The 24762-nt window shown below is 45.5% G+C and overlaps 1 protein-coding gene across 1 annotated transcript; it reads right to left on the reverse strand.

Moving 5' to 3' along the window:
* Positions 1-1029: 1029 nt before the first annotated feature.
* On the reverse strand, positions 1030-24516 carry LOC144124104 (phospholipid-transporting ATPase ABCA3-like). The gene is made up of 11 exons (XM_077656766.1): positions 24249-24516; positions 23091-23244; positions 22139-22264; positions 20284-20541; positions 17221-17462; positions 15525-15740; positions 10853-11011; positions 8479-8660; positions 6614-6787; positions 2596-2818; positions 1030-1297 (listed from the first exon to the last, which is right to left on the reverse strand). Exons 1-11 carry the CDS (start codon positions 24486-24488, stop codon positions 1067-1069), a joined length of 2205 nt encoding a protein of 734 aa, XP_077512892.1. The 5' UTR covers positions 24489-24516; the 3' UTR covers positions 1030-1066.
* Positions 24517-24762: the final 246 nt, after the last annotated feature.

Consider the following 24762-nt stretch of genomic DNA (forward strand, 5'->3'; position numbering starts at 1 on the left):
TCATAAATGAGGAGAGTGTCGCCTTCGGCTGCTACAAACGATGTAGTTTAATAAGCCAGGTAAGCTTCACGCCATTGACTTCGAGTCATTTTCGGCGCAGAGAAAATTTTGTGAGCATGAGGCAGACTTGTGGCTGGACGTTTCCTTTACTCAGCGTCAGCAATTTGTTAGTCAACAACGTTAATTCCACTGTTTACAGTGTTTTTATTCCGGCGCTGCGTAAGGGTCTTGGGGCCCCTCTTACTGTTACCTTTGATTTGGTATTTTATTGTTCTCTGCTCTTGCTTTGCATTTTCAGTGTTATATATTGCCCACTTCCCAATGTAAAGCACTGCCTTGGGGGTAAAATAATTTCTCAATGCTCCTTGGCTACCGCAATACGCCCCCAACCTCCCGCTTCTTTTCATTCATCTTTTCTTTTCTTCTTTTCCAGGCATTTTTAAAGATGAAACGGGCATTCTTATGCCACATCTTCTCTTTAGTGTCGTTGTGCCTCTACTTTTTCTCACTTCCCTGTATTTCGTTGTTTCGTGTTGCTAGATTTCAAGTTTTACAGATCAGCTAGACCTCTTACCTTGTCTCCTGATGCAGTAGCAATACCTGGACAGCTTTATGAAGTCCGCGTTCGCAGCCTTTCAACTATACCCAATTCCCCTGATTTCGTTCTGCTGAGCTGGCCTTTGTTTATAGCATATTTTTCAAATCAACTGCTATAATCCTCTTTGGAATGCCAGATGTCGTGTCCCCCCCCCCCCTCCCGCCTGTAAAAGTCCACTTTCTCCATCTCGCCACCCTTCCCGCATCACACCTTCCTGCCCCTCACAGGTGCGTACTCCTCGAAGCGAAGGCACTATTTAACCACTGGCAATGATCAATGTATTGCCCAAACGAAGACATGTCCTCGGCTCGAAACATTGGCCTGCGGACTGAGGCTCCCTCTCAACACTTGTTCGTTGAATGCTTTAAGGCGTGAGCCTCATTCGTGATCCATCAAATATTTAGTGAGGACGAGCACACAGCACACCTGATAACAGTTTATTCGTTTGTTTTAGCGTGGCTAGAAGCGCTAGATGCCGATGGTGGCGGTCGGAGGAATGAGGGCCTGTGGGCCCGCCGCGGCGGCAGCAGCTGCGGCCACGCTCGCCTCCTTGCGCGTTACGCTCATGAATATCTGCTCCAGCGAGGTGTCCGCGATGAAGAACTCCTGGAGCTTGAACTTCTTCTTTATGCGCGCCATGGTTGAGAACATCTCGCTCCAGGCCATCTCTACCCGGGACATGCGAAACTCCAACAGACCCTGTGCACAAGTAGTAGAGGTGGATTCGAGGCGACATCGCATTTCTTTTGTTATTTCGCAGCATGATTGCCAATATGCAAGGGTAAATCAAGGCGCAATTGAGAGAAGAAAATTCTATGCGCTTCAACATCCGGCTGATCAATAGCACTGGAGGCATATACTCCACACGTGACCTTATAATGCCCATGATCATACTCAGCGCAGAGTAGAAGGTGCCGCGCTTGTAACTCTTTCCATACTGCGGTAAAGCATCTTTTTACAGTCCCGTTTTATATGATGTTCACTGAAACGTGGCGTAAAAAGCCGGAGCGAGCGCTGTGATCCGCTTTTAACATGCTGCGTTAGCAAAGCACTAGAGGGTGCGTTCTGGTTGCCTTGTGCCTGCAGACTGCTTAACCATATGTAACCTCTAACACTAACTTTCATGCCTGCATAGTGAGAGCTGTGATGTGCAGAAAAACATCAGGAAGTAAAAAGCAAGACGCGCTCTTCCTTTTTATTCCTTCTCATCAGGCACGTTTAGCTACTGACCGCTTTTTAAATCGTACCAGAATTGTTCAGCCGCGGTCATTGCCGAGCATTTTAGGTCAACTGCGTACCACTGTATTAAGAGCTTACCAACATGGTTTTCACAGGATACTATTCCGGTCACCAATTTCAGCGTACTCAAGCACGCATCAGACTCTACTGTTCTCAGACTCTGTTCTACTTTAAAAACGTTTTCCATGATTTACTGCCTATCTTCAGTGCCGGAGAACTTTCTCGTTATAATGAACTAGATTAATACTTCTTTGCAATCAAGCAGCATTTTACTTCACAAATTAGACAAGCGTACTGCGACCAGTGAAGTGTTTTCCTTCATGTGCTAAGGTGGTCCATTTAATTTGTTGGTCTCACACTTTGCATTGTGTTTCAATACATGAAGTCCGTTGCTTATTGCTTCAAATTAACGGTCCGGAATACACGCTCACAGTACTATAAACAGGTGTGGTGGCGACCACGTGAGGAGAAACCCAATTTCGGTCGTTTCTCATGGCAGGGACACCGATAAATATCAATCGGAACAGACTGTTCCTAGGAACCTACCAAAAAACATAAATGTGAAGTAAGCGCCGCATCACACACAAGTGCTTCGGAGGTTGCCACTGTTTCATCGGGGCATAGTAGTAGCTCCAGAGCAGTATAATTAGATCAATGCCTCTGTCCCTTGTTTCACTACACTGATATGCCTCTGCCTTGTCTATGCACTTCTCAAGCTGTGAGTTAGGTAAGCAAATGCTCTCTGGAGCCTGTCTCACCTCGTAGCTGTGAACGAGCTGAGCCTCTCGGAAGCTTTTCCGCACGGCCTGAGCCACGTCTCGCTGGTAGGTGAAGTCTTGCTTGCGGTCTGGGTAAGTCTTCACGGTGATGGTGTAGCCCTTGCCGAACTTCCCTTTCAGGTGATGAAGTGAACCCAGGCACTGAAGCTTTCCCTCTCCTAGGATGGCGATGCGGCTGCAGAGGAACTCCACATCCGACAATCTGTAAGACATATCAAATCGATTGCCATAGTAGTGCCAAATTTTCGGCATTGCTAAGACAATGCCTTATTAGGGCAGCTGCAATGCCTACATTGCTTGGAACGTGCGTAGGCTGTATAAACGCAAAACCACGAAGAGCCTCATGGTGGTCCCGAAAGGAAGTAGCAAATAGTAAAAAGTGTCTACCCATTTAGATAAGCGTGCAGGGCGTTTGTGGCCAATATCATTACGCTTGCATTGCAAAAAAATGGAAAGAATGACAAGGAAAGAAGACATTAAGAGGAGGAAATAAAAATAAGTAGGTTTGTTCCCGACTTCAAAACTGAAAGGATGCTATGCTAGACTGGCTGAGTTGAAGCATGTTAACTGATGTTAAGCATGTTAAGCATAAAGCCACTCCCACTCACCCACTTCAACATCGTCGGGCAATTCCTCCTACAACGGCCACTTTTCGGCGCTTGCGTTTGTGCTTTTTGTTATCTAGCGGTTTTTTTTTCTGCTCTCACTGAATTTTAACTTTCAAAGGCGCAAAACTGCGCGGTACTTTAGTACAGAAATAAGTATTAGTCATAAACGTGTGCTTATGAATACAAGTAGGTGATCTGTCACTGGAGCGTCCACTGATGTTCCACTTCGTAAATTCTCTAACTTAGAAAGAAAATATCTATATTCGGCTTTTTTTTCGCAGCAGTTTGGAACCTTCGCGCAAATTACGCTTCAGTATATTATAGCATTTTTGCAACATATCAAGTCCATAGTGCTGGAATTTCGCAGGTACTAGTCGTTAGTGTGTCATAATTTTCACTCTCACTATAATTAACGCGGCCGTTTTATCGCCTAAGGCTTGCCTGTGATATTTTAAGCAGTTCGAAACGACGTGCCTGTCTGATTTGCAAATCTTATAAGACCCGCGATTTCCCTGGCGAAGCTATAGCTGCCTATATACGTTATTCGTTAGATTCCTAGAACTATCTAGTAACTAGAGTAACTATATAGAAGATAGTTTAGGCAATGGCAAATTGAAAAATACATCACGTCACGTACGTCACGCCACGTAGATACAACCTTTTTATACATGATTTTACGCTATTCAGATGACACCCTTATGAAGGTCACAACTCGCTAAGAAGTTTCTTCTAAAGGTTTATGCACACCGAAAGAAATGTAGTTATCATCTAGTGAAACGTGAAACAAACACTCAGAAACCGTAGCGATGGTCACGAAATTATAACGTGCTTCTCCCGACGAAAACAAAGCAGCGATTCAGGGACCATGTAATCACTTATTCTTTCCCTAGCATCAGGCAGAGAAACCCAGAATAAAATTTTGTACCCTCTTATTGGGTCAGTTCAGATACGAACGACAATCGAGTTCCCATGGCCATAATTTTTTCAATGAAATTTTTATATGTTATCGCCAAATGTGTCAACACAGGGGAATGGTACTTAGTTTTGCAAGAAACCCTTTAGTTTTCTTGCAAAAAAGTCGTATATCACGCCACGGGGAAAACGTTGATTTTGCAAAATCTCTAGTTAGGAGCCCTGCAGAATGTAAAGTAAATATTTGTACAAACTGACTATTTTATCAGTATTGGTGTGCACACTTTCCTGTTGGAAGCAATGCAAAAATATTTTGGCGCCTATAATTCTGGAGCAAAAAATCACTAACATTGTTGAAAGTGTAAGGCATTCTAAATAGGGAGTCTTTAGGCCAATAATGGCAAAAGAAAGAGTAAGAACCTGAGGCTGAAATTATTTGTCAGCATTAATCAGTTGCTGTTTATATCGGCGGAGAAAATTTGTACTTCTAGACCTGGAAGATAATTCTTAATTAGGCTTTGAAGTCATCTATAATTCAAAACATTCGAAAAAAAAGAACTTTACGGGAGGTTTCAAAAACCTTCTCTCAGATTTTCTTCGAAATTTCCGTGGAACACCTTCAGTGCCTGGTAATTCTAGATAAAAATCGTTGCATTATATTGTTTTAAAATATATAAAGTCATAAAACTGAGCATATTTTGGTCGGTTACCTTTACTGTGGGTTAAAAAGAGCAACGGTCATGAATTCTACTTCGAGCTGAGCCCATGCAGTTGCATGTTTGTTAGCACAATGGCAGTGTATCAGAAAACAGCCTCTATAATTTGTAATGGTAATATTTCTTGCTATGAGTAGAGCTTTGCAGTAGGTAACGAGCATAGCGGTGTCACAATAATGTACAGGAAAAATGAATGGTTATTTTGATCCCTATTAAAGATTTATTTTCGAACGTCACAGAGCTGCAGTGGCCGCATTTCGACGGAGGTGAAATAACAAACCCCATATGCCATGCGACATCAGCGCAAGCATTTTGAGAAGCGCAGGGGTGGAAATTAATCCGGGGACCGTCACTACGCCGCCTGTAATAGCATACGTGCAGGTTCAGAACATTGTCTCAAACACTATGGAATTGACTGCGTCACGTAGTGACGCTTGGTACGGCAGAACAGTTCACTCGCAACACACTTATATATTGGTGTTATGAGAGTATATTTACATGAACGTCAGACAAGGAGCATCGCGTCCATGGTCTTAATGTGTTGTCTCAAATTCGGCAAGGCAGAGAAGGCAGGCAGGGTAGTGCATTGTGTTTGCTAAGAGTATAAAACCTATTTGAATTTCCCGCTTCTCCGCCGGTCAGGCAATAGTGGCAAAAGAAGGAGTAAGAACCTGAGGCTGAAATTCTTTGTCAGCATTAATCAGTTAATGTCCGTGCGAACTAAATGGCACACAGAGAAAGCCTTACACAGCACTCGTCGTTCCAGTTGTGTTCAGTGAGCATACAAAGCGACTCAGTTGTTAAGAAGACGGCTCTTGCTTCGCCATGCGCGCCATGTTACACGCCGCCTGAGGGAAAGACTGGGTACCACTAGGGGGAAACTGCACTAGGGTAATGAAGGTTCACCTATATTTTTATCTTTTTCCTTCGAGATTAAATTTATTAGCGCTCGTGCTGCCGCCATGGTTCCGCGAATGGGATCCGAGAGCACTGACTGTCGGAGGGATTTTCGTTATTAACTAAGCTCACCAGGACTGCTTGCAGGTGGCCGGACGAGGCCGTGCTAATAAACAGCTCAAAGCGGGAATGTCGTTAGTCCACTGCGTTGAAGAGAATCCCTCAAAACAAATTAGATTTTAAGTAAGAAAGTAATTAAACACTAGCTGTCTTGCTTAGCTTAGCAAGCAGAGTGACCTCCCAGTACTAGTGGCGATTAGCTTGATGCCCAGACGAGGAAGAATTTTCCTTCCCCTACGGTGTTTCGGCAGTAGTTTTATAGCTATGATAGCTTGCGTTATGTGAGCCTGAACGACCGATACACCTCACAGTGAATCTGCATTACTTATCGAAGATTGCTTGTGGGAACACTGATTTTCCAAAAGTGAAAATTAAATTGGTTAGCAATAGTAGGCTGCAATGTAGTTTTTCTTCCGAAGTTTCCAGAAAACTGCTGCTTGAACCATGGCCGCATTAAAATGAGCCCCGCGTGCGTCATCTTCCTGTTAGCATTGCCGTTCTAGTGCCGACCAGCTGTTTTCATTACTGTACTGTTCATGTATATGCGGTCTATTTTTTTTTTCGCTGACTGTGCGAATCTTGTTCCTGCGTGTCGCATCTTTGGTCCTGCCCTAGTGTGGTGCTCACGGCCTATGAAGAATCCTGTTGCGTCAGCATCGGACCGTGCTCTTATTGCCGGGTCTCCTTGCCTGCGAGGTAAAGAGGCTGTCTATTCCAGTAAGAGAGGTACTTCATGCGTCTTACATGTGCGAAGAGAGAACGATGGACATCTTGGAAGCCCTCTGCAGTGAACTGATGTAGTTGACGATCCGCTTCCTGGACGTAGTCCCTATGCCGTTGTAGGGCTCGTCGAGAAGCAGCATGCTCGGCATGCCAATCATCGACAGGCACAAGGACAGCTTGCGTCGGTTGCCGCCACTGTACACACACACACCCATTTCATTAGGTGCAGTGCAGACTAAAATCACATTAGTATTAAGCGTTCCTGATGGCGGACAAGAAAGTGCACATTTTTTTTTATTTTAAAAATGTTTGATAAAATGCTGACTGCCTATCACGTAACTCGTTCAGTTTTTTTTTTATTTACGGCAGATTCTGGAAAAATAAATATTCGCACGAGAAAACTCCTACAGCTGGAAAAAACAAAGTAGAATTTAAACATATAAGCACCGATAGTGCAGGATATATCTGTGAAGCGCATGTCTTGAATTTCTCTGCAAGCACGCGACTCATATTGCTAATGACGAAGTATTAACGACGCCCAAAAATTGGAGGGCACACTTAAGCACCGCTTAAAAGTATGACACAATAGCGGTAACGAATAACTTCCACATATGCTGAATTGGTCATTCTCGACTTTACTTTCATAGATCCCTGGAAGTCCTTGTACCACTCGTGGCGCAGTGGTGTAGCGTTTAAGCCATTCGCTACTGCCTTGCGATGGCAGGTGCTGCCACCGATGGGGCTTGTGCGACTCAGGTTGCTCCTCTTGAGCCACCTTTCGAGACCGTTCATTAATTTAAGCGCCACCACCCACGATAGGCAGTTCGCTCACAATCTGGTGGGCTCGTTGGGATTACGCCACCAGGTCACGTGATCTAGGTTGCTTCTCTGCAGATTTTTAGCGGATTCTTCTGTAATGGTCAACGACGCCGACACCGACGCCGACAACGACGGCGTCTTTTGTGCGACATGGCATCCTTAACGCGATCGCGTTAACTGCGTCATATCGCTCGATCTGGCCGCAAACGCTAGAAGTTAAAAAGCCGTGCGTTCCTCGTTGAGGCAACATATTTCTATAGAAAACCGGTGCATTTAGAATGTCAGCGTATACAGTGGAAATGTCAGTGTTTCTTGTTCACGTGCATCGCGGAAACCAATCAAACGACGTAAACTAGCACGGAAAATAGTTTACCTCTCGCAACAAGACCATTTGTTGGGCTCGTAGTGCCTCAAGCTGGATTCTGCATAGAAAACCTACTGGCTAATGCAAAAAAAGCTCAGTGATTAAATTTACACTATTCAGGATATCTCAACGGTAACGCGCCTAAAAACTAGCATCAAACAACTGTGGGAGAATTCCAGAAGTGGCGGTGCAGTCAGTAATAATTTTTCATTAATTAATTAATTAATTAATTAATTAATTCAAATGAATGTGCGCACACATACACGCATATGTTAGGTCAATAGCCGAAGGTAATGTAGGCCCATTTTACAGATATATTCGGCAGTGCCAAGACGCCTGAAGGACATGAAGAAAATTATACGATAGTTTATGGTTTATAGGGTTTAACGTCCTAAAGCGATTAAGGCTATAAAGGACGCCGTAGTAAAAGGCTCCGGAAAATGCGACCACCTGGGGTTCTTTAACGTGCACTTACATCGTGTAGTACACGGGCGTATAGAACTTCGCCTCCATAGAAATTCAACCACCGCGGCCGGGATCGAGCCCGCGTCTTCCGGGTCAGCAGCTGAGCGCTATAACCACTAAGCTACCGCGGCGGCACAGAAAAAATTATAGGAATTAATAATATTAAGAATGTACATTAAAACACAACAGAAAATAACTTTGTTTATTTCTTGACAGACAGGCAGGAGTACGCCTATACCTGTATGTGCTGACCAGCTTCTCTGCGTACTCGTTCAGATTAAAGATCTCCAGGAGTGCGTCCAAGTATTCCTTGCTTGGCACGATACCACGCAGTCGCGTGTACAGCGACAGCGTCTCCAGGCCTGTCAGCATATCCAGTAGACCGTCTCTCTGCGGACAGTAGCCCAGGAACCTTTGGAACTGCAAGAGTAACCGAAATTAGTGGCGGCTCCAAAAATGCAGCTATTGCTGGCCTCGCAGCAGGTGCAAAACACTAATTATCACGCAACGGCTGCTACGGGATGAAGGCCACAGTTCTGTGCATCACAGCTGTTTAGGGTAAGAACTAAGATGCTGCTCCTACCTAAATCCCCCATTTCAACTTGAAATTGGGGCATTATGGGATATGAAATATTCGGCAAACATTAGGCACAAAAATTGCGTACTTTTCATTTTATTCAGTAATACTTGTAGGAGCACAGCCTGATCAGGTAGACCAGTTGTAGTGTCTTTTTTCCAAGGTGTTAAACAAATGTGTCTTGCTGCTAGCTATGCAAGTATTTATTTCTTTTGCTTCTAGATATTCCGATATAGTGCGAGATCATTAGAAAGCAGTTATACAAACAACGCACGCATACAATACACATGCGAGACAAATATGTCCAAAATTGCAGACACTTGTCAACGTTGGCGAATTGTGTGTGAAAGATTCATAATTGGGGTGACTCCATTCTAAAATCGTCTTCGTGAGGAAAGAATACTTAGCATAGTTATTTCGAGCGTTCCAAGGTGTCATTGTCAGGACATTACTTTGTATCATATTATAACCTAACAGAGAATATACGAGCGCACAAATGTTTTAATAACCGTTTACGAGTTGAATGGAACTTTAGTCAGCGAACACGGATGTGCACAGACACCACTGGCAACCACTGCTTTGCAGAAGCTTGGTAACAGGAGTACAACCATATAAAGAATAAATCTCGCCACCTTGTTTTGTATTTTTGCAGTTTGTTAGTATTTTTCGAGGTGCCCCAGATAATTTCAGCGTATTCTACCAACGGGCGAATAAGGGATTAGTACGTGTGGAGAAGTATAATCGGTGTAGATGATTTCAGTGAGTGCTGGAAGGAAAGCAATTTGCGAAGGAAATTCGCAGCGAAATTACTTATGTTCTTCGACCAGGAAAGAATAACAGTTATCTATTCGCCCAGATATTCTTCATCTGTAACATCCGATAGTGAGAAGCTAGCACCACATAGAAATGAAGAGGTCTTTTCTAGTGCATAATTCTCATAAAAATGTTTTCTCACACTTAATGGACCTCTCCATTGGTACAACAAGCAATCACTTTCGTGAGGTCATTATTCAAACGCAACTAATCATCAACGTTGCAAACTTTTTTGTACAAAACACAATCATCTGCGCACAGCGTGAGTTAGCTGAAAGTTCTGCCACACTATCTTTTAAAAACCACCAGAATAAAACCGGTGCCAAAACGAATTCCTTGCGGTCACCAGTTTCCACGTGGGCGTAAGTTGAAATGCTGTTCAAAGTTACGAATGGAAGTCTGTTTGAAAGGTGTGTCGCGGTCTTTACCAGTATCTGGTTTTTGTCGAAATAACAGCAAAACATTTGTTAATTTTTTACGCCATACCTTTTCTAATGTTTGGTGGAAATCAGTGAATATAGCGTCTTTTTCTTATACTAATTATGAAATATGGGAAGCCAAACAGCGTCTTGACTAACTGAGTATTTGTAGAATCGCCCCGCCTGAAGCCATGCTGGAGACATCTAAGCACTTTGTGCTCCTGTAAGAAATGTGATATAACTTAACGAATGATATGCTCAATATTACTGCTTACTTTTGGCGGTACCTTTCAAGGGCGGCCTTCTTTGAGCATGAAACTAGCGATGAACCAAACGATCTGTAAGTTTAAAGCTGACCAAGCAATGATTTGCAGATTAGGTGTATTGTCGACCAGCACATTTTTCTAGTGGTCCGCATTTTGTATTCGCCCAAATCCCTCTGTTGCAAATGTATCACAGACACGTAGTCACACTTAAAGCAGTAGCCATATTTTACACCGTGAATTTTCGCTACTCTGGCAACTGGTAATTCACCTGATATAGCTGAAATGTAGTGATAGACTAACTTCGCTGAACAACTTCTTCCGAAGCCTCTAGACGGCACTTAATACGGGGCTCCAGTCCCAAGGCTGACAATGAAGCCTCTGTACAGAAATCAATAATGCTTAAGTGGGTTAGTATTAAACCATATTCTCAACAGTCTTTTAGAAACCTCTAAAGCTCATCCCAACATGTCGCTGCTCTCGTAGAATGTAGGCCATACAAAACCATGCACTTGGCAGACACAGATGTGATCCTCTTGCCTGGTACACGTCGCGCACGACAGAGTAACCGCCAATGAAGGCGTCCCCGTCGTGCGGCAGTATGTCGCCGCTGAGGATTTTGAACGTAGTGGTCTTGCCCACGCCGTTCGCACCCAGGAGGCCGAAGCATTCTCCTGTGCGGACGGTGAAGCTGAGACCCTGCGGTGGCAGAGGTTCATTATTGAAATGTAAGCAGTACGAACATATCCATGCGCCTCTGTAAAAGCGAGTGTTCAGCGGTGTGATCAATAGCTTCCCCGCCCTGCTGGTGGCAACATGCTGGCATCCGCTCCCAACGAGACAAAAATGTGCCGTGAATGCTGAAAATGAAGCACTTTTACGCGATGCACACCAAAATCCAAGCGATCGCCCTCATTGTTTGTAATATATGAACATATGTGTAAGGACCTTAAAGAACTAATCGTGTGCGGAACCAAAAAGCATACTGCAGTTGTGGGCAAACAAATTGACCGTGGTTTAGCTCTGGTTAACCCTAGTTGAATTGCGAAAGGTTCGTTTCCTCGGCCGGTTGCCTACGCAGCGTCTCATTCCGACGCTCTCGAGAACTCAAACCGGTCTCTTCCGCAGTTGAAGAGTCACTCGGCGGCGTGGCACGACTTCTTTTAGCCGCATCTTCGTTACGACGCTTCTCGAGTCGTGCGGCGGCCTCTTCTGGCATCTCTTGAGCGCGTTGTCCCTTCCTCTCTTCGTTCTGTCCTTGCTGCGTCGCTTTCGCGCTCTCCATAACGACTACAATACATTGCTGCTGCTACTGCTGTTGCTGATAGGAAGAAGCAAAAAGAAAGTGCACGGGCCTGCCTACTGGCTCAAGCCGAGCCACGCTCACTGCCGCCTGCAGAAAGTAGGAGGGTGTAAAGGATAGCAGAGTAAAGAGTGAAAGAAAAGACGCGCAGCGCTAATATGCCCCGGGCCGATTCCGGAGGCAGTGCAATACCGGGCCCACAAGCGCCAGAGGACTTCAAGCCAAGCACTGCGCCATATTCCAAAAATAAATTTAATATCTTGGGTCCAAGGACCCGCAGCAGATATTAAATCAGGTATCAGGTATCGACCACACAACAATACACTGAGGCGAAGCGCATATATATAGACCTCCTTCACCCCGCGACGTCACGAAGATGCGATGGCGCTGATGTCAGCAGCGACTTTCGCATGGTAGGCAAAACAGGTTCCGCCTGCCCGTGCTTACCGCAGCGGCCGCAGCTACCGGCGGATGCATCATGCCTGCGCACTGCAGAAGCAGCATGTATCGACCAGCTGCGTCACTGTTGGATCCGCGTAGTAGCATAAAAGGAAATTTAAAGTAGCCCCGATAGGTTTCTAGCAGCTAAATACCGCATTAGGAAACTGGCTAACAGGGAATGGGCCGCGGTAGTAAAACGCGAAGTCTGGGAGTCAGTCGGCACGGCCACTCAATGTACTTAATAGCATGCAAGTTACTGCGTCCATTCACCTTAGCATGAGCATGGTACGCTTATAACTGCGCAAAGAAAAAAAAAGCACATATGTAGCGGCACACGTATCGATCACCTTGAGCATTGCGTCATGTGGGGGCGTTGAAACGATAGATCATTTCATCATCTACTTCCGGCGGTTTTCACGGCAGAGAATTCAGTTTTTGGAAAATCCTCTCGGTCAATTAGGGCTGCCGTTTACTCTTCGCGTCCTCCTCTCCTTCGGTGCAGCCGTCAAAGGGCATGCCATTAGGCAGGTATGTCAGCTTCTTCACAAGTATATTATTGAAACAGGGAGATTTTTGTGTTGACTTCTCGGTGCCTTTACTTTCCTCTCAAAATTTTCTTTCTGATTAATTCTTTAAATTGAGTTATTCTATTCACACCTCTTGGTTTCACCGATTTTCATTCCGATTTTCTCAAGCACTCTCAAAATTCGTGCTTTTCTGTTTCTCTCAGATTCCTCAATATTTATGATCCGCTTGAGATAAACCTGGACGAGTTTCTTCCTGTTTGGATCTTCACCAAACCGTGGACAATCCTCCATCGCGGGAATGTGCCATCGTATTTGAGGCAACAACAGCAACCTTGAGCTGGTGTGCAGGGGGCGCCGGCGGGCTCACTCGCCCCCAAGGAATGTGTTCTTTTGTTAACTGCACAGCATGTTTTAATGGCGCGTTTTATGGCATTTAATATTTACTTAAAACTGTTTCTTAATATGACCGACGTAATTATTTGATACGAGTAGAAAGAAGTCTGCTAAGTTGTGTCAATCTTGCGCGGTCACGTTGGCGTGCTTAGAATAGCGTACCTTAAGTATGCTAAAACCCACATGCTTTTTCAGTGCATCATGTATGTCCCATGTTTCATGAGGTAGCACATGATAGCGAAGCTTGTTTGGAAAGAAGCAGCCGCAGGCGTGCTACTAACAAACATGTGGCGAGATTGATAGGGGACGCGGCAATGAAAAGTGTTTTCGTTATTTCTGCATGCGATATGTAACTACATTTGGTGTAAATATGGAATTGCTACGCTAGTTAGAGTAATGCCTTTTATTTTTAGCTACACCTGGTGCAGTTCATGGGTAATTATTATTAACAGCCTCTTCAAGTCACCCCAAGTTTATTAAATTATTGAGTAGAAAATGCTTATTTTTTTTTAAGCCAGCATGTTCACAAAGCCCTATTCTGTATGAAGACGCGATTAGTTCTTTTTTTAGATGATCTCAGGAATGTCTCAGGAATCGTTTGCGACAAATCGAATGATTCTATTTTCATGCGTTATGAAATTACGGAGGTGTGAGTGATGCCAATCGCAGAAAATGTGAAAGGTCAGAAAACGAACCTTAAAGCTTATTCCCTCGTTTACGGCCTCCTCGCTTTCGCTTTGGTCAAGGAAATGCGGCACTGAAATCAAAGAAAACCTCAAAGAAATTACCTTATAATTTTCGACGACCCCACGTCTAATTTATAAATTTCTACTGAATATTTTGCTATAATTTTTCGGCAAGAAGCAGAAGATCCCAGGACTAGGAAAGAAAATAATCAAAAATCAAAAATTTTCCCCAAATCGACCAGTTCAACAAGGCTGGAGAAGTCGGTCTGGCTGGTGCGTGATTATGCGGCTAAATACAGCGCTTAAGCGAGACAGAGGAGATCGGGGACACGATGCTATCCCCACTTTTCGCACTGCGCGACACGTGTGTCAACAGACGGTGAGCAAATGCATGCTCCGCCAAAACAGCGCCAACACTTCCCCTCACTACTGTTCCGAAGTAAAATCATTCCGGCAAGTGCAGCGTGTCAAAAAGTTTTATTTAATGCCTAGCGTAGAAATCAACGGCACAAACGCTTTCTGTTTACTAATAACCATATATATATATATATATACAATACACAGTGGCGAACTATTTCTCTGAATACGCCGCACATGACCAACGCGAGCTCGTGTACTTCGAGAAATTACTAAGTTGAAAGCATCAACCATTGCTGTGATTCGCAGAAACAGAAAACACGCCTAGAAGCCTTGAAAACCCGCGCTCAACACCTCTCTGCTACGCCACTCCTTGGCCTTTTGCCTACCGCGAGCCCGCTACTGACTGCAGCGCCACCTCATTTGTTTGCAAACATGCAGGAGGTGTATATACCGCCCGCGAGGCGACACCTCTTCTCCCTCTATCTCAGCGGAGTGGAGCGAGCGGCGACGACGGCGGCGTCGACCGCGGCGCCATCTGTTGGAGCGCGGCTGCGGCGTTGCTAGGCAAAAGTGGTTCAAGGTCGTTCGTGGGCCATGCATACGACATACGGCGCGACGAGCCGAAATGGCTCGCTGGCTGCAGTAGTGAAGCTTTCGCTTTAAAATTTGCAAAATGAACGACCGAGCAGTGGTGCTGCGGTCATCGGCGTTAGCCTCTACTTTTCGACATTGAGCGTAAACCACGTTGGTGTTAACTGGCTGAAGTAAGCTTGCGCCCTCACTGTTTTTCCTGGGGTGATAAAAACTAAGCAGTTTGCATGGAAGTCTGCGACCTCGCGCCTTCAGTGCGCTGCTATACTGAGCGAGGGCGCAGGCTTGTGTCATCAGTTTACACTCTCAACCGGAGTGCAGGGTCAGCGCTGGAGTCCGCAGCGCCGCCATTCGGCCATTCGGAAAAGATGCTGCGGTGACGTCGTGAATGGCGATCCTTGAAAGTGGCGCTTTTAAGGAACATATAGTTATAAAACGACCTAAAGAGAAATGTGTACTGGCCAAGCTCACCCTATTACTTGTGACGTTTTTCCTTTCTCGTGATAAGCCTATTTTGGGGATGGCGCCCGGTAAAAAACTAAAAAACTATTGAAGTTAGAAAATAAAAACAGCATGGGCTTGCACAACGTGAGAGCGGATGTTTGGCACCGTAGGAAAATAATTGGTAGATAAGGGCTGGGCGCTTTATTTTCACTCTCAGGTTTGGAACTCGAAGCAAGGTGCCGGAAAAGATCGATCAACTAAGGCGAAAGAGTTCTCGACTAGCTCGTAAATGAGCTGTGCTAGAATTCGTCCTCCTTTGCGTTCCAAAGACGCGTCTTTCATGAAACCGCCATAGTTGGTTCCGCGCCATAAATACAAAACGAAAACAGAAGATTAAGCATGACCTGGCATTAGAGCGCCAGAAGGTACTGCTACACCCTGCCATGTTTTTCTTGGCCAAAGCTTGCCTGCAGGACGACATTGGTGTCCACGTATCCGTAGGCCTTAGCCAGGCGGTACACAACCATGGCCGGTGGGGCAACTTCAGGTGACTGCGGCTGCTGCGGCAGCTGCTGCGGCAGCTCCTGCTGCTGCTCCTGCACTTGGACTTGCAGGCCCTTGGTGGCTATTTCTTCGACCACCTTGGCCTCGTCCGCCACATCCGTATCTTCATGCTTGGCCGACTGGAATCAGTAGTGCCGGAAAGCGTACGTCAAATGAGGATCACTTATGTTTCTGCGCCCACTCCACTCCATTTATAATACGTGTGGCCATATCTCCAAAAGCCTTAATTGGTTCGTAGTTTAGGATGTGTCAATATGCATATCTGTTTTGCTATGGCGCCGGCACGCTGAGAGACTTTGCAGCAACCTTCATTTTCTTTAAGCCAAATTTAGCAATGCCCCACGCTGGCTACTCATTCACAACTCTAGTGGGACGGAAAGCTCAGCCGAGATTTGAGAATGTCTCAACCATCGCTTTTGTTTGCTGTCACTAATAAGCATGTAAATGCCCGTTAATAATTAACCAGTCTCCAGAAAAAAAAACATTTTTTACACACATCGCTGTCAGAGCAATGATTCTATGTCCGCTAGCTACAGCCTATAATTCAAAGGCACCTAAATGCACTGGCCTACGCCAAATTAGCAAATTCGCATAGAGGCTGCGAGCACACGATGTAGAATTTGTCCTCTTTGATTGCGTAATATATGTATGCGTAATTAATTTGAACTGCGACTGGTTACAACTACTTCTGCAATACACTAGAGCAGTGCAAGAAGCGCACTTTCTCTCTCTTTACAACCTATATAGTACATTCTGTCAAAGCAGTTACGGGTTTATTTATATTACGCTTTTTTTTGGCTTCGGCGAAACTTCTATCGGTCGCTTTAAAAATAGGAAGCTGAAAAAAGCGCGCAGTTCAATGCTGTGCCTGAGCGAACTGCAGTCCTGGCATGCGAACAGCATCCATATCATTCTTGTCAGTTGCATTGTATTGAGCTTAAGGTATGCTCCCTCTCTGAAAAACGTGTCAGTGACAGGCGTTATTTCCACTGGCCAATGGGATTTTTTCCCTTACAATTGCACCTTTCCTAACGCTGTGTGCTGGTAAAGCACACATACTTCTAGAGACATTGAAAAACATCGGTTGCGGCTCAGTTACTCGTTATATTTGCGCTTGGTCAATCTCTCTTAAATATCACAGATGCATAGTGTTATGGGCAAGAGCCTTGCAATGGCAGCACTGTCCGCTCTGTTTGTTTGTTTTTGTTGTATACATTCTCTTGCGTTGTGGATGCTTTTCTGCAGTTCGCTATATTGAAGAGTTGTTTTCCTAGATTCAACAGAAACAGACAAGAAGCAGAATCCCCTAGTCGTGGCGTTCAATTCATTATTCGCTTGAGTGCTTCAGTCCTTTATCAGAAGCAAAAGATATACGCAATAATGAAAATACTTGCGTGTTGACGGAGAGATGATTCAGACAGAAGCTGCCCCGATAACAGTTTCTCACCGCCACTTCCCGCGCTTTCCTTTCAAAAGCCCTCATCAGCAAACACTTCATCGCTGAGAAACACTGCGTCAGAACAACCCCGGAAACCCTTTGCGGGTCCTCCCAGCAGCGCTGCTACAGCGCATAGGCGAGAGGAGGGGAGGTTTTCTTACCTTCGGGAAAGCCGTATTGATCAATTGCGTCACGGCCGGCCGTGGCGATCCCACGTGGTCCGTCGGCTCAGGTTCGCTCAGGTGACGGTCCAGGCGTCGCAGCCAGTAGTAGTCGGCGCAGAGCAGCAGGGCGAACAGCAGCGGGCCCTCGAAGAAGAGGGTGAGCACCTCGTAGAAAGCAGAGTACCAGTGCACGCCCAACGGACTGATCGCGTAAAGCTCGGGGTTGGGCTCGTCCGCGTCTGCGTTGAAAGTGTGAGGGCTACGATGGTGAAAAGCGCATTATTGCGATACCTTTTAGGTTGCCTTCCTGCAAAAGCCACCCGTATTCTCCGTAACGAAATTGTCTGATTGGTCGATGGTCGAGAGGGTCATGACGTGAACAGCACCGTCAAATTTGAAAATCTGAGGACCAGAATGTTCCGAGTATCTTCCATTAGATTATCATCTGGGATTATACTAACTCGACCCACTCCTCCACCTTAATCCACCATTCACTTTTCATCACTTATAATATCACTAATACACAACATCCACCTGCTAATCCGCCAATCCGCCTTCACTCTTTTTTGGAGATGGGCCTGCTTTCAAAATTGAGAGGGGGGAGGGTCCTTGGGAGCAACTAAGGGCGGGTCAAATTCCAGACTGGCGCATTTGCTTTAATAATGTCGTTTTATGGATGAAAACATCTTTGTAGGGAAGAGAAAGGCGGCCTAGGTGGTGTCCACCTCGTAGATGAGTCAGCGGGCGTTGTGCTGAGTGGCCCTCCAAGCGACCTCCCAAGAGGAATGAGTGGGATGGGGGATAGAAGGGAGAGGGGGGGAGACTACCTGTGGGGAAAACATTCTCATAAAAGGGGAAGTGGGGGTTCGGGCACGCCACAGGTGTTTTAATGTGGGGAGGAGGGGAAGTGGGGGAAAGCAAGAGAGGAGGAAGTGTTGGTGTGCCGCTGGATTGAGGTGACAAGGTACAGTGGGGGGCGGCAATGTCGTGCGGCTGTGTTTGTAGAATGTGGTTATTCGATGATATGTTGAAAGGAACGATGCGGCTTCTTGCGTGGGGTTGGGGTGCCTGATCGTCCAAGACCAGGGAGGAGAGTACTCGCGCAAGATCATGAACGGGCTGAATACGGGGGACCAAGACATGTCCAAGGCATAGTTTCTAATTATTACCTGGAGGAAAAGCTGTCGCCACCTTCTATGCGAATTTCTTAAAGAGCACTTCACCCCCCCCCCACCTCCCCCATGTAAATGGCGGGAATGTGAGATATCGTGTTTAGCTTGGCTAGTGATAGGCTGTAAACGTGGATTGTACCTCGAAATTGGTAGTTGCACCGCGATTCTCTCCTGTGCGTGCAGATTAATGTATTTCACTACTACAATTTTCACTTCAATAGATTTAAGAAGTGAATGCTGGTGTGGAAACTTTCTCAGCATTTTTCTAGGTTTGCATCGAGAAAAGTCGTATTTGAAGGGCTTAATCCAAGTTTTGTGCCAAGCAATACCCAACACGAGTAAGAAACCTAGTCTTCTCGCCATTTCTGCTCCTTTCCATGGTGGATGAAGTGCAACACTGGCAGCTTTCCTTCTAGTTCTATTAAACTCGACGTGCCCAAGGGTCCACGTAATACGACCATTCCGACGAGAGAGGGGACTGGTGTGAAGGATCAGCGGCCGGTGACGCCGTGCCCTGTAGGCAGTGGCGGTATTCTGCCTGAGAACCTTAGCAAATTTCAATGATTTTCTCGTCAATGCTGGAGCGGTCCAGCGCAAGCGCGATGGCGGCTTCCTCCGCCTCTGCTGGGAAATGAGTTATGTTAGCGGCGGCAGCCCAACGGTACCGTCTTCGTATGCTGCGATTGCCGGGAACAGACCTGAGTTGGCGTGCTCTGCCACGTTGATATAGAAAACTGTCTGTCCGGCGGCGTCAGCGTCTTTGTGAAGCCCCTACCTGCTAGGTGGTGTTTAGAGGAATTTTCCTCTCTCCGTTTCCGACCTGTCAACTAGACCCTCTTCTCCTGCACCTTACCCTCTCCCCTACTTCACTTGTAGGGGAGAGGAGCGAGGCGCCGGACTCGGCAAAAATGAAAATGGCTATAGAGAAAGTGACTCAGACCGCAGCAGGCCTACGTGCAACACACAAAGACTCCAAAAGAACGATCTGCGCAAAAGAGAGGCTTGCGGGAGCAATTCTTTCGCGCGTCGCTCGGGAAGAGCAAACTGGTCTTCAAAACCCAGCCGGTGGCTGTGTTTGAAGCAGCCAACTGCCATGCAGTAGTACATCGCTTAACAGCTGTGACGCTATGCCGGTAGCAGTATGATTAATCACCGCATTTTATGAATGTGAGGCATTTTGCGTACTTGCGTAGTTGCATAGTCGGAATTGAAACAGAGTCATAAATGGAATAAATTAGCGAATAAAAAACAACCAACTCAGAAATGCAATAGAACCAAAAGTGGAATATATTGGCGAGTGAAAGCACCATGCTATCGCATTTCTTTCATATCAATCTAATTAATCATCCGTAATATTTTTCTATGTTGAATTGTCAGACTTCAATGTCTCGCTGCGAAGTTTAACAGCAGAGTGAGGGTGTGATTCGAAGGCAAGGCACGGATCAGCTCCCACACGAGCTCCGTGTAATAATAACTGAGACGGATGGAAAGGTTGATATAGAAACAACTCAGAGAAAATGTAGGCACGCAATATTTTGTAATACCTTATTAACATAGATGAAAAAGCCTTATTCTTGCTCACTACTTTGGGGGTAGTGTTGCGAAGCTTAAGCAGGAAGATCAGAAATCCTGCTTATATTTGTGACCTTGTTTTAGTTACTAGCTTCCCATAGAAACTGCGGCGTAAAAGAGAAGTTTCCTACCAGTATTTAGAAACCTAATGTTGGGCACCTGTACACTCCAAGGACGGTCTAAGGCGCCCCGACTTAGCGCTGTGTTTCTGAAGCCACAACCAGTTATATGTAAATAAGTAGAGCTAATTTCTGAAAAAAAAATGCTATTTCTTGCTTCCGGCAAGAATTTGGCGCGGTGCGTAAAATTTACTCACGCATACAGCACTGCTCAAGCGACATCTTCAGCGTCGCAGTCTTGGCGTGGCAAGCTGAGCGGAGCGCCTGTCCGCCCGTGCGGCACAGCGCATTCTCAGCGGCCAGTTGCAGCACCTTGGTCATGCCGCGTGAGTAAGAATAGTTGGGCAGAAGCCGCGCAAACTGCAGCACTGTGCGGATGACCAGCGTCAGAACGCCGTTGTTCAGCGTGGCCGCGTAGTGCTCCATGAACACAGAGCCCAAGCAGCACACCGACGCTGCGGAGGGCATGCAAAAGGGACACGAAGAGTTATGCCCGCGCTGCCATCCTCACCGTACCTATATGCTACACAACAAAGCCGTCAGATTTTCTAACCACTTCTTTCAGAGACTTGTCCTCATATGTCTACTACTTCACAATGCTAATAGCGCCCCTGGGAAAGCACCTCATGACTTGAGGAGAAGAATAAGGACCACGTTACAGTCTTTCGAATTTGTCTTCAGTGCGCATCTCGTGGTTCGAGATTTGCTTTAAAGACTAGTGAAGGTCTAGGCGTTAAAAATATGATATGCTTCGTTAGGGACCCGCATGGCGTTTCACCCGTCCCCAAACTCTGCACAATGGCCCGCCGCACCAAAGTCTCGCACCGCGACGGATAGAAAAGATACATAATTACCATGAGTTTGGCGTTATTCGTATATCAGGACATGTAATAACCAATACTTTAAAACACAGGTGTAAACTTTAATTTCTGATCGCTCGCCCTGACAGAAACATTGTAACTTTATTTGAATAACACTGAATTTAATAAGACAAGAAATTCTTTGAAAAAAGCAAATTCCTCGGCGTTTACTCAACCAACCGAAGAATCGTTTGTTGGAGGAGTGCTGAAAATAACTCCTATTTCGCGTTATGTAGCCACTCATCAGTTCGCAACAAGATTTCATATTTTCTTCCTGCCTCCGAACGACCAAATAATGTTGAAGATGTTTTTGTTTATGCCGCGATAAAACACTCGATTTGGTTGAGCACTTCCACAAATGACCTCAGAACGAGCCACAGGCCTCCAGCTGCCAGTCCGCAAACATCTGAAATTATGAATGTTCCATTTTAAACACGAACACTTTTGGCACGACTTAACTCTTCATTCAAGGTAACCTATCGGCCTCAAGTAAACAGATGTACCTGTACACTTGTTAATATAGTTTATTTCGGTGAGCTCCCGAGTGTTAACTTGATTTCTGGTAGTATAGTAATTGCCGATTAAAAATCTCCTGAGCTCCGCTAGAGGGTATAAAGGTAAACTTTACTGTTTTCGCAAGTTTTTACAGCTGAAAATGTTTCTCGTAGCAGTGGAATTAAACCGCACAACATATCATCTTAAGACGGGTGCTCTATCGTCTACGCTAATCATGACCGCTAGCAGTTTGTAGGAGGGAGCCAAATTCATCAACAAACACAAGCGAGAACGACTCTGCTCCAAAATAAACGACCGAATCGCCCAAGTTACAGAAAAGGTTAATGACAGTGCCGAAAGTTAAATATGCACCGAAAGGCAGATGCACGAGAAACAATAATGATATGGACCTTTTATCTACGAATTTTCTTAGTTTAAAATTTCGTCCTGTTTTTTTTTTTAAGTAGTCCTCCTATATAGGTGTCTAGCTGCCCTAAATTGGATATTAATGAGTATCCTGACTTGTTAAACCCATTTAACGAGTTTCCAACTGAAGTAGTTGTTGCAAGCTTTAGTTTGAAGAAGCAGTTTTAATTGTCATTCTCGTAATGTCCCACATAAATGTAATTCATGCCACCGATCCGCACCGATGAGCCACGGCTGTAATTACCCGTAATTAAGAGCAGTGCCTACTCACATATTACAAATGTGGAGATGGCTAGCGTAGAGAATCCATATCCGGGGTTGTCAAAAAAGAAGGAACATATATAGATAAATGGCAGCGCAGCGTAGCCGTGCAGCATATTCATTATAAGGATGTTCTCTGCAAGAAAATGAAGAAGAAATGCAAAATCTGTATACATCTCACAAAGCACTGCATAAAATTAAAGAGTCTGTGGTAGTGATTTCCGTTCTAATTTTAAGTTAATCTCGTATATGTCAGAATAAATGCTGATGTAGAACTGACGTACAATATCTGTAGGCAATGGTGCTCGACTGCTGATCCAAAAGGCGCGGGTGGTGCCGGGCGCGGCGGTTGCATTTCAATGGAAGCGAAATACTAGAAACCCGTATGCTGTGTGACGTCAGTGCACGTTAAAGAACAACAGGTAGTCGGAATTGTCCGCAACCCTTGACTACTGTGTCCCTCACAGTCTGAGTCGCTTTTGAGCGCTAACCCTCTTAATCTATTCATAGCCCACCTGCTACTTGTTTATCACAGTTTAATTCTGATTAAAACCGCGGTTTTTATTATGTTAATATTCATCGAATAATTATGAAGCTCTAGAACATCATGAATATCTTTATGTGGTAATCCAACCGAGAAAGCAATGACGAGCCAGAATTAGGCCTGACATAGAGGCTAATTTTACACCTGCAGCACATCGACCTCATGAACAGATGTTCTGAACACTGCTGCAGCCAAAAACTTCTGGAAACAAGCAGGTTTTTTACATTGCTTGCAAAGTTTGCATACTGCTATTTTTTGGATGCATGCCCTAGGGTTGAACGAATAGTGAACCTCCACCTACTAGTCTGCGATAAAAATACCCTGAAGAGCTATGAAAACGTCAAATACGTCATCTCACATGTATGCCTAAAAGTTGCTTTTGCGAGCAGAAGGCCTGCAGAGCCACGCGAAGGCTTACGAATGTAGTCGAAATCCAATGAATCCGCGTGGAAGTAAGCTATTGGCGGCAGTACGAAGATGGCGGTTCCCATATAAAACATGAAGTCCCACACGAAGTTGCTGGCCCAGTAGAGAAAGGGGCTGACTCCCGTAATGATGTGCAGGTGCTTCACCTGCAGCAAAGTACAAAAAAAAAGTTTCGACAAGAGCAGTCTTGGCGCTGCGGGTCAAGTAAAATGCACACTCCGGTTAGCGTGGGCAACTGCAACGGTACCCAAGTGTACCCTAAGTATCAGTGAACTGTGGCAATGCACACATGACGCAGGTCTCTGAGACTGAGGCGGAAACACAAGCCCTATGTCAGTTTCCGACGCAGAGAAAACACAGTTGCGCGCGTACACTCATCTTACTCGAGCCTGCAGGCTCCATTTTCGCGCGAAATTAGCATTCGCGTTCTGCAACGTAAACAAGCGCAAGCCCAGAGAGGAATTAAGCGTAAAAACAAACACCTGCTGCTGAATCTTGTTTTATCTGTGTGCATCACATTTGCGTGAAACGTTTCCTCCTGCCTCACTACCTACACTAACGCAATGACACATAGTTTCGTAATAAATGAATCGGCTCGCTTATTCCTGCTAAAATAAATATGTGGGCGAATCGAAGCACCTAGACAAAACCCAAAGAAGTGCGAGGGAAAAAGCGTGCAGGTCGAAAAAGTGTGAGGAAGAGGAGCTGGTCAGGATGCGAATTTCGCTACTATTATGTTATTTTGCGTTTTAAGATTGAACATCCTTCCTTTCTATCGTTAAACTTCCTTTCTTGTTTATACCACGGTATTAGGCATTGAAAGATCTGTCGGCCACTTTGAATATTCGTCAGTTATTTCTATAGGAAGAGACCTACTTCGCCTTCGCCCAACAATGGGTCGCCTTATTCCATGGGAGGTCATTCTATCAGTTTTTTTTTTTAGAGCAGTGAGCTTTTAATTGCCGGACTCTTAACGTAAGTTATTTGTATTTTCGACTTCTCTAGGCTCTATGACAGAATATTAGTTTTAAGTTCTAAGGTTTCCCACGTTAAGCAGTTGGCGCAAATAGCTGAAAATAAATAAAGATAAGAACTTTCGAGGAACCCAGTCCCAGTGTCCAGGAATCGTTTCATTAAGCTCAGCGCGTACCTGCAGCGCCCTCTCGGCGATGGGAAAGAGCACGAAGTTGCTGCACATAAGGCTGGAGGCCAGAGGCAGGAAGATGGATCGCAACACCTTCGGCAGCAGCTCTCGGTACACGTCTCGGCTCCTGGTTGGCTCGTCCACGTCCTTGTTGGCGCCGTAGTCGAGCTCCGTGACGTCGAACGACAGGTGGGCGTCGTCCACTCCAGTGACGTAGCGCAGGCGGGCCTCGTTGAACAACCTCATAATAAGCAACGCCGAGTGCTGGATCTCACCGTTGTACCACAGGAGTGTCCTGCAAGCACATGGCCTCAGAGATGGGTGTTTAAGGAGCTAGTGAACTCGTTGCGTAGCTGAGTCTAGCGACTTATTCCATTCGTTATGCAGGCTACGCTCCCACGAACATCTCAGCCAAACTTCTGCTTTCTAATGCGGAGAGTAGCGTGTAGAAATAGAATGTAAAATAAGGTCCACCTATCCTGTAACTTCTCCGACTCGTTATCATGAAACGCTAGAGTGG

The sequence above is a fragment of the Amblyomma americanum genome, chromosome 3, assembly GCF_052857255.1.
Source record: "Amblyomma americanum isolate KBUSLIRL-KWMA chromosome 3, ASM5285725v1, whole genome shotgun sequence".
Classification (NCBI taxonomy): Eukaryota; Metazoa; Arthropoda; class Arachnida; order Ixodida; family Ixodidae; genus Amblyomma; species Amblyomma americanum.

What these genes read in the sequence shown, in the direction of transcription:
- LOC144124104 (XM_077656766.1), bottom strand. Translation starts at nt 24,488, where the DNA reads ATGAGGTTGTTCAACGAGGCCCGCCTGCGCTACGTCACTGGAGTGGAC. An exon ending in ATTGGATTTCGACTACATTC is followed by an intron (nt 22,265 to 23,090) that starts GTAAGCCTTCGC and finishes ATTTTCTTGCAG; the next exon opens with AGAACATCCTTATAATGAAT. An exon ending in CATCTCCACATTTGTAATAT is followed by an intron (nt 20,542 to 22,138) that starts GTGAGTAGGCAC and finishes TGCCCTCCGCAG; the next exon opens with CGTCGGTGTGCTGCTTGGGC.